Here is a 14634-nt window from a genome sequence, read left to right on the forward strand (position 1 = left end):
TTTTAGATGACAGTGTACCAGGGGTGAGGAATCAGGATTTCCAATGAGGCTGCTCTGATGTCCTTCCTGCTAGCTTGGCAATGGGTAGCTCACCTTTTGCTTCATTAGGGGGATCCAAATTAAAGTTTCAGATAGGGAAACACTGACTGGTTTATGTGTTAGTGTGAAGGAAAGGGTTAAAGACTGAAAAGAGATGTGGTCCAAGGGAATGAATGAGCCAGCCCATCTTCCCAACATCATTATTTTTCTTAGGACCCATTCCAGATATTCTGGGCCTGATTTAAGTAGGACACGTTTCCTAAAAGCTGTCAAAAAAAATATCTGTTATGAATTTCCAGAGAAGGATGAAAACACAAAAGTGCTTTAGGAAGAGGGGGAAAAAAGGAAATTAAAAAAAAGAAATGAACTAGCAACAAAGAAGAAATAAAAAATTATGGTAGAAAGGTAATGAACAATTGAATTGCTTTTGTATTTAGGGGAGAAGACTATTTTTTTAAAAAAGGAGAAATAATAATTAACTACATTTCTACTATGAATGCAAATTTGCCTGAGGAGAAAGATCAATTACAAGAAAGAGATTAAGAATTTAAGTGACCATTAATTAACAGTAAATTATGCCCCCATGAAAGCTAATGTGACATTCACACAAGTACTAAATGACTCAGAGATCAGAGATATTTCAACAGACACTGATAGACACCATCAAGAACAAGACTAGGAAGGATTCCTGGCCCCATTGTCTCCTTGAATATTAATTTTTTAACTTGGAATATTTTGCTTGTCTTCAGGGAAGAATCTCCCGGAAGTAAAATCTGTGAAGGAAACTTTTAAGTATAGTAGGGCACCAAAAATAAAAGAGAAAGAAAATGAAATTATGTCTTGGTTTTCTTTGTTTTGATGAATGGGCACAACTTCAGGATAAGGCACAGCTAGCTCCCTTGCAGTACTTTCCTGTTGCCCCCAGTTATAGTGTATCTTGCACCCATTTGGTTGTGTTGCTTCAATGAAAAGGCCTTTCTTTATTTTATTTGTGGCTTCTTCAGTATCATAATAAACCTAGGCTTGACAATTGGAAGGAAAAAGGCCCTAAATATGTAGCTGATTTGGGGCAGGTTTATTGAGAACATAAATGAGTGATCTTTAAAAAAATTCCTATGTTAGGATAGAAAGTAAGAAGTAATATTGTGCAGAAAATTTTGGAGTTAAAGAACTACTGTATTTTCACAAGATAGTAAATATTCACTAGTAATTTGTTCAATCCTTTTGCATTTTCAAATCAACCTCATGTTAACCCAGCAAAATCCCAAAGGAGTTCTATTACTGCAACAAAAGTTCTGTGCCTGATTTATACTGGAACCATTGTGAAACAATTTCTATACTGCATTTTGTGACTTAAATTATCCATGATACAAAAAAATCAGGGAAGTAGGAAAAGGTTGTTTTGTTTTTTTAAAGTTTTCCTAACTTTATTATCTTTTTGCAGAATACAAAGCTTCTGTATTCTGTCAGCCTCTCTAAGTCTGTGGTTTGGGATTCATAGTTGTCTGCTGTGAAACCTCTTTTTGGCACTTAAATTTAAAATCTGCCTCTGCTTACTTCGCCTTTTTATGCTTTAAAACTTCTACTAGTTTAAATTCAACCTTCCTGCATCCCTCACACTACCCTTGGGGAGTAGCAGGTCTCTATTCTTTTCTTCCATCCAGCTATGGGGCACCACTTTAGTTGCTGACAACCCACATTATTTTTACCAGAATTTTTGAATTTAAAAATGTCTATAAGAGCTCTATCAGGACCTCTCGGATTTCTATATCCCAACTGGGAAAACAACAAAATGAACTTCGATACTTCTAGGTGACAGTGTGAAGTCAAGAGAATCCCCTAAATCCCTCTAACAAACGTTTCAACTTAGTAGAATGAACATTGCTAATACTAAAATAGAAAAAACAACATGTAAAGTTACTATATCATGATGGGTAACTTTTTTTCAGCTGGAGAAATGATTTTGTAGATTCACAGTGACCTGCCTTAGAGTAATGCCCATTACCAGAACTGTGTTCTATAAAACTTGAGATAAAGCCCATAGTAACAAAAGCATGTTCAAGTCTCTGAGGACATGGTATACCCATGGAAAACATTTAAAAGGCTTCTAGAAGCAAGATGATTAAAAAGGGTAAGGATGTTTGCTTTTGTTTTTGTTTTTACCCAAATGTGGAAATGAATTTAAAAATAGAATATACCCAAAAGCTATCTATGAGAATAACTGCAAATAGGACTTGATTTTTAGAAAAGCAGTCACTAATTAAATCATTAAAACAATACACTTTAGATTCTTTTTCTCATCTATAATGGGTATAAAAGCATATATCTATGGGTATCTAATTAAAGTTGCAAAGCCCTAAATGAATGATTGGTCTCTATATATCTTCTCAGTGCTGGCATTTTACAGATGGCTAATGAAACAAGCAATCAGGAGAGCGTGTATAGCATAGTGTATAAAAAGACAGCTCGTGGTTTCTAAAGAGTTGACACACATTAACCATTAAAGCCACTTACCTGAGACTGCCACCAAGACAAGTGACAACCGAGCTGCCATCACCCCCTGCCTAAGCATCCAACGGATGGTCCTCAAGAAGCAAGGGAAACATTGTTTATCAGCTAGCTGAAGGATGACACAGAGCCTTTCTTTCCTAAGGAGGCTTCTCCGCGCTGTGCTCTGGTCTGATCTTTTTTTCATACGGTGCCTTGCTTTTTGTCCAGGCTATTTTATAATCACTAAATGTGACCAAAGGCCAACACAACTATCACTTGAATATTTTGGAACTAATGCCAGCACCACATCCCTACCTTCCTTCCATGGTTTCTCCTATGGGATCTGATCACAGGCAAGATTTTAATTTCTCTGACACAGGATAGCTAAGTGAATAATAGAATCTAAGGGGAGCCCCTAAGGAAAGAAAATTCTATTCTAATATGATTTCCTGTAGTGCTTTTACCTTAGGCTATGGTCTTGCTGATATACAAAAGGCTGATCCCATTAATAATTAAGATCCAAATAGCTACTCCAAATCAGACTTAGGCAGTAACATCTTCAGCATTTGACAATAGTTACTGGGCTCTTGAATTACTCGGGCTAATGGAAATCTGTTATTGTTTAATGAAGAACAAATGCTAACAATGCACTGGGAAAAAATGCTGTCTGCTTTTTGTCTTTCCTACATCCTTTTCATTAAAAGGCATTGACTTTTGACAAATGGGAGTACTTCTTAAATTTTCACTTGCCACATTTCAGAAGATAAGATTTTAATAAGAAGCTACTTGAATAAAAACCAAGAAGAGGCTGAAATGACTTTTCACTTTTGCTCATTTTAATGAATGGACACAGGTGTTCATAATGGAGTTCATAATCTCTGGATTATTGCAGAAGACCAGAACTGAAGGTTGACATCTGAAAATAAGGAAAACTAAGGGTAATCAGTGATCTTACTCTCTGTCCTTGTTTCTCTAACAGAGTTCTATGAATGCCTGCTTGACTATCGTACTACCTAAATTTGGAAAATTTGCTAATCCTAGGTTCATGAATTCCAACCCATGTCAACCCCACCCCTCTCATGTCATGCATCAAAACAAAACCACTATCGCTTAGGTAACTTTATACCACTACCCAAGGGATTAGGGCTTTATGGAATAAAGATCCCCGAGTTCATCCCTATGGCTCTTTCTCCAATACTTTTTCTGCAATGCACTCCCCCCTATTACACACACTTAAGCATAAATGATCAGTCATTTTGAATGCAACAAGAGGGAATTTTACTACAGTGGGGGAGAATCTTGGGAGAGCAGACTCTATGCAGAGCAAGTTACTTACAGGTGCATGGACACCAGGTTGGGTTTTTTTAATTAATTAATTCAATTTTTTAGTTTTGAACATTCATTTCCACAAGAATTTTGAGTTACAATTTTTTCTCCTCGTCTTTCCCCTACCCCCCCCCCAAGATAGAAAGCCTACTGAATACCCCTTTCCCCAATCTGTTCTCTCTTATATCCTTCCTCATCACACCCCTAACTTTCTAGTAGGGCAAAATGGATTTCCATATTCCAGTGCCTGTATATCTTATTTCCCAGTTGCATGTAAAAAATAAATTTTTTAAAACATTTGTTTTTAAAACTTTGAGTTCCATATTTTTTCCCTTCTTCCCTCCTCACCTGCCCCCACTGGGAAGATAAGCAATTCAATATAGGTTGTACATGTGTAGTTACCCAAATCATTTCCATAGTTGTTACATTATAAAAGACTAACTATATTTCCCTCCATCCTACCCCGCCCCCCACTTATTCTATTTTCTCCTTTGACCCTATCCCTTTTCAAAAATGTTTGCTTCTAACTACTCTCTCCCCCAATCTGCCCTGCCTTCTATCATTTCCCCTCTTATCCTTTACCCCCTTATTTTCCTGTAGGGTAAGATATCCAATTGAGTGTGTATGTTATTCCCTCCTTAAGCCAAATGGAAATTTGGCAGATGGAAAAGGAATTTCAAAAACTCACTGAAGAGAATAACTCCTTCAAAACTAGTTTGGATCAGTTGGAAGCTAAGGACTTTATGAGAAATCAAGATACTATAAAACAGATCCAAACAAATGAAAAAAATAGAAGGCAATGTGAAATATCTCATTGGAAAAAACACTGACCTGGAAAATAGATCCAGGAGAGATAATTTGAAAATTATTGGGCTACCTGAAAGCCATGATCAAAAAAAGAGCCTAGACACCATCTTTCAATAAATTATCAAGCAAAATGAACCAGAGGGCAAAATAAAAATTGAAAGAATTCACCAATCACCTTTTGAAAAAGATGCCAAAAAGAAAACTCCTAGGAATATTAGAGCCAAATTCCAGAGTTACCAGGTCAAGGAGAAAATACTGCAAGCAGTCAGGAAGAAACAATTTGAGTACTGTGGAAACACAATCAGGATAACATAAGACCTAGCAGCTTCTACAATAAGGGATTGAAAGGCCTGGAATATGATATTCCAGAGGTCAAAGGAGCTAGGACTAAAACCAAGAATCACCTACCCAGCAAAACTGAGTATAATGCTACAGGGGAAAATACGGTCATTCAATGAAATAGGGGATTTTCAAGCATTCTTGATGAAAAAAACAGAGCTGAACAGAAAATTTGACTTTCAAATATAAGAAACAAGAGAAGCATGAGAAGGTAAACAGGAAAAAAATTATTTTTATATATTATTAAATGTTTATATAAATTTATATTAAATATATATTTATATATAATTAATAAATAATTAATATTAAATATTATTAAAGTTGAACTATTTACATTACTACATGGAAAATGATAATTTTAACTCACAAGACTTTTCTCAGTATGAGGATAGTAGAAGGGAATATATATATATATACATATATATGTATAGGAGGGTGTATGTGTATATAAATATATATGTAAGTGTGGGCATATGTATGTTCATGTATACATAGACAGGGGGCACAAGATGAATTGAATATGAAGGGACGACATCTAAAAAATAAAATTAAGAGGTGAGAGAGGAATTTATTGGGAGGAGAAAGGAGAGAGAGATTAGGGTAAATTATCTCATATAAAAGAGGTAAGAGAAAACTGTTACAATGAAGGGGAATAGCAGGAAGGTGAAAGGGAATGGGACAACCTTATTCTCATTGAATTTGGACACCAGGTTTTTATAGGCATTTCCAGTTGTCTTTCCTTTTTTTTTTTTTCAAAGCAGAGTGCTTAGTCATACCTCATCTGATCAGTTAAGCAATAAAGTCCTTTCTGTTTGGATTCCAAATCTGCCACACTAGGATCATAGACAAGTAAGGCTTGGCAAGGTTAGGTGACTCACCCAAGGACACAGGTAGCAAGAGGTAGCTAACAGAGCTAGCATTCAAACTGAGTACTCCCACTTGAAATCCAGTCCCCTTTCTACTGTATCACATTCTTACACAAATCAGGAGGGACTATTCTCCTGAATTCTAGCTCTACAGTTTTCCTGGACTCAAGCTACTTAATTTTCTTGCACTAACCACACCCTTCCCTTGGTAGTTACATTCCTTGAGCTGTTGTTTCTTTTACATCTTTCTTAAATTGACTATTTTAAAATGACCTTCAGTGAAAAAGGAATGAAATTCTAATCTGATCTTACCTGGTTACTTTATGCAATGCTGTGAACTGTCTCATCACTTTGTCCCAGTGTGATTTCAAAATCCGTTCTCTTTCTAAAACCTAGGATTCTGTAAAATTTTCCTTTCACATCTTCATCTGGAGTTTCCATTTTCCCAGTCTGGATCTCCATCTAGTCCAGGTGAGGGAATCACCAATCTAGACATTTATTTACTGATAAATATTGTTTCTTCTCATTCAAATATTGACATATTTAACAATCTAATAAAATTTATCATATACTGGCCTCCACTAAGGTCTTACTCCATTGCCGTGTCATTCATCAATCAATAAGCATGTATTGTCTACTTTATTACAGGAATTGTATTAAATGCTAGGGATTCAAAGAAAAGCCAAAACATAAAAACTTTCCCTGATCTTAAGGAAGTCACACACACACTAATGGGAGAGCCAGAATATAAATAATAAGGTATATACAAGATACATGTAGCCCAGGCATGATACCAACCCCCAACTCTCTGTAAGTCCTCTATCTTCATGGGCTGAGATTGGTTTGGTCATCCTAATTAAACATTCACTTCAAACAGAATAGTTACCCAAAGAGGTAAACATGCGACCACAACTCAAAATAAGGGTACCCTCATATGAGGGGGCTATGAGCTTCCACCCTGTGTTCTCATTTAAACAAAATCAGTCACAGTAACACCTATGATTCTTACGCATGAAATGTTTACTAAACAAAAAGGCGAAAGCGATAATAATCTTACCATTTACTTGACAGAAGTAAAAAGTAGAGATAATAAAAATAGTTCTTAAGTTCACCCATAAATCTGGGGTGTATTCTTCTACCAATGTACACAGTGTCCATGAGGGAGAGTGGGCACACAATTACCAAAATTTAACAGAGAAACACATGAGTATGGAAACCCAAACATCTGGAGCACTCACAACTTGGAATAGCAGATTTGATGTCCTTGGTCTCTTTAAAGAACAGTCTGCCCTATATCACCTACTGGGCAAAACTGCCTTTGTGCTATCTGCTCCCTTTGTAGTCTTAACAGCTCTTCATCTGGAAAAAGCCACTTCCCTGCAATTCTCAAGATGCTGGAGCAGAGTCAAGCTCTTAGCACATAGCCACCTTTGAGAAGGTGCTGAGAAAGTGTTATTAACATAATATGTTAAGGTAACTCAGAACAGCTACAAAGCCTGACTTTTCCTGAAGGCAGTAAAAGGTCCAGGTGCCCCTGAGAGGCTTTCCTCTTCTCTGGATGGTGCTAGAGGTCAATAAGCCCTGAGAGCTTTCCATCTAGCAACAAGAATCATCAATTCTCCAATCAGATTCTTGCATCTGCAGAGTCTACCTCTGGGTAGCAGGTATGTGGCACAGTGAATATCATGCTGGGACTGGAGTCAGGAAGACCTGAGTTCAAATCCATCCTCAGTCACTTATTAGCTGTATGAGCCTGGCCAAGTCACTTAACCCTTGTTTGCCTCAGTTTCCTTATCTGTAAAATAAGGATAATAATAACACCTACTTCCCAGGATTATTGTGAGGATCCAGTAAGATAAAAACTGTAAGGTGATTAGCACAGTGTCTGGCACATAGCAAGCACTACGTAAATTTAACTGTTATTATTATCATCATCATTTTTATTATCTGACTTAAATTGGTCTTTCTCTAGAGACAATCAGCTATTAGCAAAGCAATGCCTCTCTATCAAACAACAGGGCACTCAGCAAAACAGCTGCAGGGTCTATTAGCTCAGATCCTGTCAGTTTCTGTATTCTTCGTCTTCTATGCCCTGCTCCTGATCTCAGCTTTTTTTTTTATCACTTCTGTGTTGTTCAGGTCATGACCTATATTATCGTTTGATTCAAATGATGCAAATCAATGCCTCATTGGCAGTGACCCATCTCTAACATGATATGAAACTCAAAAAAAAATCCACCTGTCAGGTGTAACTTCATCAGTCCTTACATAATCTTCTCACAGTCCCAAAACAGTTAGAGTTTAATTTCTTAGCTAGATTCTTCAAAACTCTGAAAAAAACTATATGTGAATAACCTGATTACCATATGCATCACAACTATTTTAACTCGGTCATTGCTCTGCTTTCAAACAAACACATTTATTTGAGGGGGCAGTTTTCTCTTAGATCCTCAGACTAGTTTGTATTTCTCCTTAAACATTTTATGTGAGGGATTGTTTTTCTTCTCAAACTGATTTTATTAGTGTTGTTTAGACAAATGTTATTTTTCTGTTCTCTTTTAGCAACCAAATTGTCTACATACAAAGAGGTAGTGCCTTACATAAATACATACATACATACATACATATATATATATATATATATATATGTATTAGAAGAAAAGTAACCTTCCCTGGGTTATTGAAGGTTATGTCAGCAAAGTACAAACTCTGGAGGTTCCTAGGAACCTGAAAACCTAGGCTGACACTTTTTTTTGTGCCATGGACCACATTGGCAATCTGATGAATCCCAAACCTTTTTTCAGAATAATATTTTTAAGTTCATAAAAAAACAATAAATGGAATTACAAAGGAAACCAACTGTATTAAAATAAAGATGTAATTTTTCCTGTCCAAGTTCACAAACCTCTTGGAATCTGTCAATGAACCCAAGGTTAAGAACCCTTGTTGCAAAGAAGATAGGATCTGTAATAGGCTACTTCTGGTTCCTGAGTACCAAAATGGTCAGTTTCAGAGAGGTTCATTACCAAATTGGCTTCCACAGCAACTCTCAAAAACTAACCACTAAACAACAGTTTGGCACCTGTGTCAACACCATTGAAGGTTCGGATCCTTGAAGACTGGACTAAGAACTAAGTACTCTGGCTTCAGCTAGATGCATGGGGAGGTTGGAGGGTGTTCATTACCACACCCAGGTGATATGAATCCAGCAGCGTTTACTTTTTGCTACGCTTGGTTGCTCTTATGATAGGACATCAGATCAGGTTTGATCAGCATTAGAAACGTTTCCTCTCACAACTGACTGGACCTAGAATAGTTGGCAAACCTACTTAGAAAGGTAAACATTGACACAGTTATATGAACCCAGTCAGTCCCCTTCAAAGTAGGTTCTGGATAAATATCTGTTTATTGATTTGTCAGAAAAATTGTAATTGGGTACGTCTTCATTCCTGGCTATGTCTTCCACTAAATGCCACCCCCCTGTTCTGAAAACATCAAATCATTTACCTTTATAGCATTCCCAATTAGTGAATAAATGGCAAAGGTACAGCGAACTGACCCAATTTGGTTTGGGTCACAAAGGATAAATCAAGGAGAAAAGAACCTCTAAGTCCTAGGTTCTTGTCCTCAATCCCAATCACACAAGCATTTACAGTGGAAAGGGCATGGGTTCAGGAGTCGAAGGACCGGGTTCCAATTCTCCTTCTGATGCTCACCACCTACATGATTTTAAGTAAGTCGCTTTACTTCCCTGGGCTTCAGTTTCCTCTTCTGTAAAATGAGGGGGTTAGACTAGATCAGTGGTGGGGAACCTTTGGCCTTGAGACCACATGTAACCCTCTAGGTCCTCAAGTGTGGTCCCATCAGTTAAAGGGCTGCACTGGAGGACCTAGAGGGCCATATGTGGCCTCAAGGCCAAAGGTTCCCCATTGCTGGATTAGATGGTTTCTGGAGATCCTTCCAGCTCAAAAACTTTGGTGCTGTCATCCTGTGGTTAAAATGAATGTGGTCCTCTTCCTCACTTTCAGTCAGTTTTGGCTAGTAGGAGAGACCCAGAAGGTCCAAGTGCTTTGAAGAAAATCAGGGTGCGAAGATGGAGGATTGGTCTAATGAAGTGGCAGAGCAGAGAAAGATGAATTCACTAGAAAGTACATATAGTATCCTCTCTAGGACACTTTCCTCAACTTGGGCTCACCGTTTGGGTCTCACAGGGTGTGTGACTAGCCCAAGTTAAAGGTATTATGGAGGTCTATATCTATGGAGGTCCCAACACAACACTATAGGTCATCTTAGTTTACCTTTGTCAGTCAGCAGAAACCATTCAAAGCAAAAGCATTTACAGAAATAACATAGCATGAATAATAGCAATTAAACTTCCCTACAAACAGGCATAGCCCCAGTGGAAAGAGTGGGCATGCATGTAGAATACACTAATAAAAGGGACAAGTATAACCTGTTGCCATGGCAATCCCTGCCCCTGTGGTACAAGATGGCAATGTCTTTTCTTTTTTCGTAGCATCCTCAAGTTGCTCCTTTGGGGCCTGCCTTGGTATGGAGCTCAGCTGGACCCACTGGGTCCGCTCCTATTTGCAGCTCAACTTCATTCTACCAGGAAGAACATCTCTAGACTCTTTAGTTCTGGGATTATTCTTTACTGAGCACAACATCTCCCGCTGAATGAACTGTCCCACTGCAATGAACCTTGCCAGTGGTGGCTGTTGTTGTTTGTCCTTCATTCTGGAAGAGGACCATAACATCAGGGAGGTGATGCCATGACGTGCAAGTGAATTGGATTTAAGTGAGGGAGGGCTGTGCAAAGTCACCAGCCTCACTTTCTCCTTTAGAGACATCTGGGTCCAGTGGCAAGATATCAGTCAGGACAACTGGAGATGGCCCAGGATGCAGTGGGAGACTTAGGCCTTTTTAAGCTAATCTTTAACAGGTCTCAGTTTGACTGAGGCAATGACCATTCAGTGATTAAAGGCTAGGTAAGAAATGAGGCAGAGAATGGCCTCTTTTACCTGGTGGAAAAAAAAAAATCCACCTGGGAGGGGAAGACCCTCAAGGTCAGTTTCTAGCCAAAATAGAAATGATTGCTATTTACATTCACTCTGAGCCAATCAGGGTCCAAAGGATGACCCAGTAGGGCTTGGCCAGGGCCCTACTGTGGCAGAAGGGGGGAGAAGCAAGGAGATGTTCCCTACCCACAGGCAAAGAACAATTCCTTCACAAGAGCTAGGCTCTTCCTCAATAGTTCCTCTCAAGTGCCAGAGATCACACCACTCAGACTTTTCTCAGACTTATTCTGTGTAAAACGCTTACTCCTTTTTTTTTCTTTTTGGAGGGAAATCGGGGTTAAGTGACTTGCCCAAGGTCACATGGCTAGTTTTTTTGTGTGTGTTAAGTGTCTGAGGTCAGATTTGAACTCAGGTCCTCCTGACTCCAGGGCCAGTGCTCTATTCACTGTGCCACCTAGCCTCCCCTGCTATCTTGCTCTTTAAAGGTCACTAGGGACATTGCTACTTTTTCAGTCAACCAATAACTAGGGCCCAGCAAATTTATGAAGAGCTTTTTCACATCTCTTAAAGGGGCAGCAAAGTGTCAATACTTTTTATACTAAGACTGTTAACACTTGTCTGTATTTTCTGATCTTTATATTTTGTAATTTTATCAGATAGACTAGGACTATCCATTGATCAGGGATCCCCTAATTAATCATTTCATTACACATTCTTTTAGCTCAGCATCTCTAGGAAAGCTGGGATCCATAGAATTTGTCATAATATGATTTGGTTTTTTTTGGAAAGGTTACTCTTGACGAGAATGAGACCTTCCTTTAAGACTATGTGAATGAAAGTCACAGTGAAGCTGAGAGTAGACGGGTCTGAATTACGTTAATGGGCATGATAGGGCCAAGTTTCAAGCAGCACATGTATATGGGATATACCTTTTATGGGTAAATGATCACATAGAAACTTCCTTTTATTTAGAAGTTTAATTGAGATGAAGACTACCATTTTCTTTTTCCCATGTATTATAATAATCTATGGGACCTGCTTTCTCAGACTTTTCTGTATGTTCTTTCAAATACCCATCTGTTACTAAGAAGGCCATTGTTTATAATCTGTAATTCAGGTACATTACAACATTCAAAAGCTGATGTAATAATAGGCCTGTGATCCTATTCGTTATTCTTCCTTATTGGCAGACAAATGCTGCAAGGAGATGTGAGTAATTTTGTAGAAGAGACTAGTTCCAAGGAAGTTCATATCCAGGAATCTTCTGATCTCCTTTAGCATTTCTCTCTGACTATTATCAGATGGTTCAAGGCCTTTCATTTCATAGTCTTTCTGGTCTTTCTAAAAGACTTCGTTTGCTAATGTATCCTGATATTTCCATTTTTTAAAAAATGGGAACTGTCCTTTTGGATTTTATCCTTTAAAATAATCCTTCTTACTCTAGAAGAGCAAGTTGTCATTTCCCTTCCCTTCCTACTTATTTGTATCTTTACCTCTAAGCAATCCAAAATACCACTCTCTTCTTGAAGGCTTTGGGATGGAGGGCTAAAAAAGTGAAATCTATCAGAATCTTCCCCATATACCAGTAGATCAAGTAACAGCTGTAGTTTCTATTTTCAAGGAGTTGAGCATGATGTCCTTTAAATAATACCACGTGGACAAGAAAGCAAAGAACTTATCTGAAATTTGAATTTTCCATCCCTTTCTTAGACATATAGGTCAGTATTGAGCTAGAATGCTTTTTTTTATCTTCACAAGTTGGCCCACACTCTTTCTTAAGAATCCTTTGCACTATTTCTCCTGCATTACACGTGAGATAAAGCACCTTCTCCATTGGCCAATGTCTTTGGCTAGAGCAGGGGGAAAGGGTTTATTATGCAAACATAATAAACATAATAAGCAAGTGTTTATTATGCAAACAGCAACTGAGTTATGTGTCCTTTAAGACTACTAAATAGTTTTTAATTACTGCTATATCAGTAAATCCCATAAATATGCAAATGCAATTAGTTCACAAAATAGGCCTTAAATATCTTCATTCCTTTCCAACAAAGTTCTTTGAAGTTAATCGCTAGCAGTCTTTGTTCCCTCTCCAGCTAAAATTGACAGGAATTATGACAGATGTACAAATTCAGGGGAACCAGATTTTTCCAGCGCATCTGGTCAGGCAGTGCAAAATGGAAGAGAGAGGAATAAATGGCAACCCCTCCCACTGCAACCTTTACCTGGTACAGTAGGATCTGAATTTACTTTTCCTCATTGGCACTGGTACTGTCTATCACTTCAATTTCAAAGTCACAATATGGGCTTAAAATAAAATTTTCAAGTATCCTATGCCTATTCTGCTCCCTGTAAAATAGCAGAAATGGTAGGATGTCGAGCTAGAAAGGGCCTTCAAAATCATTAATCCAGCTCTCTCATTCTACAGATTGAAGAAAATGAGACCCAAAAAGGTAAAGTGATCTGTCCAAGCTTACAGTTAACTAACTGTGCAGAGTAAGTATCAGAGTCATATCTTAAATTTAGGTCCTTGGATTCCAAAGCCGCTTTTCTCTAACCCACCCTGTCTCAGCTCTGACCCTTTAATGGTCTCCTAGCATGGTTTTTGGTGTCAGCATCTTCTTTCCATCCATCACCTCCCACCACATAAACAAAAGCATATTGATGTAAACTAAACTTATGGTTTCCATGTGAATATCTATGTGGACACATATGTGTGTATGTATATATATATGTCACATATAAATGCTATGTAAATATACACATATATAGTTTCATCCTCTGGTTTTTATAACCTAAATTTGAAAAAATTCTCAAAGGAAAGGGGAGTACTTCTACCAACCCAAGAGGCATAAACCCAGAAACTTTCTGTAACTGTAATTTGTTACTTCATCATTCGCAATGACACTCAATCTTCTATATTCTTTATAAGCCGGGAGAATGAGGTGTGGTCTACTGGCCTGAGCAAGTATTCCTGGGGTCAGTTTAGCTTTGCTGTCAATTCTTACTGCATCATCCAGGAACTGATCTTTTAATGCCTTAGTTTGCTTGACTGGAAATTGGGATACAGTCAAGGGTATGCTGTTAAAGTTCAACAACCAGATCTGGGGAGGAGGGCTGTAGGGACTCCGGGAGATGAGTGACACAAACCCACATTATTTACATTTTGTCCTTCACTTTCTTAAATCTAGACAACCAATAAATCAATAAATCAAGTCCTTATTTGTAGCCTTTGCTGACTTCTCAGGGGTGAATGGTCACGCTGAAAATTTAACAACCGGCTCCCCTGTGCCGGTGGGAGCTGGCTCCAGCATACCCCTGGTATGCCCAACACCCACACCGCAGCATTGACAGAGCCGCCGAAAGTCTGCTGTGGTTTTACTTTAATAGAGTAAAACTGGACTAAGCCTTCTGAGAAACCTGTAGTTCCACAAATTGGTAATGTAAACGTCGAGGGATGAAGAGCAGAATGGGGACGAGCTCCTACAAAGGCTCCTGGACAGGCCCCCGCCATCATCGGGGCCACTGCGCGATGCCACTCACGGACGCCGTGCCTGCCCTGCAAAGGCAGCCCCTGCCCGCCGGTGCGGGAGCCCGCCTGAGCCCAGCGCCTGCCAGCGCCCTCCAGACCGCCCGTGCTAGGTCGGCATGCATTTATTTGGCACACGTGGTCTCCCTGCACAGACTCTAAGCTCCCTGCGAGCAAGATTTCCTTTGCTGTTGTTTTATATTTGTAACCGCAGCACGGC

The 14634-nt window shown here is 38.7% G+C and overlaps 1 protein-coding gene across 1 annotated transcript in view; it reads right to left on the reverse strand.

Annotated features, from left to right (window-relative positions):
- The window catches only part of HTR3B (5-hydroxytryptamine receptor 3B), a 41943-nt gene extending 27544 nt beyond the window's left edge, over positions 1-14399 (reverse strand). The window contains exon 1 of the mRNA XM_069079801.1: positions 14202-14399. Coding sequence (XP_068935902.1) covers positions 14202-14399 — 198 coding nt within the window. The remainder of the gene's footprint in view (positions 1-14201) is intronic.
- Positions 14400-14634: the final 235 nt, after the last annotated feature.

This window comes from Petaurus breviceps, unplaced genomic scaffold, assembly GCF_028583685.1.
Source record: "Petaurus breviceps papuanus isolate PSGF00001 unplaced genomic scaffold, PetGlider_PUasm1.0 91133, whole genome shotgun sequence".
Classification (NCBI taxonomy): Eukaryota; Metazoa; Chordata; class Mammalia; order Diprotodontia; family Petauridae; genus Petaurus; species Petaurus breviceps.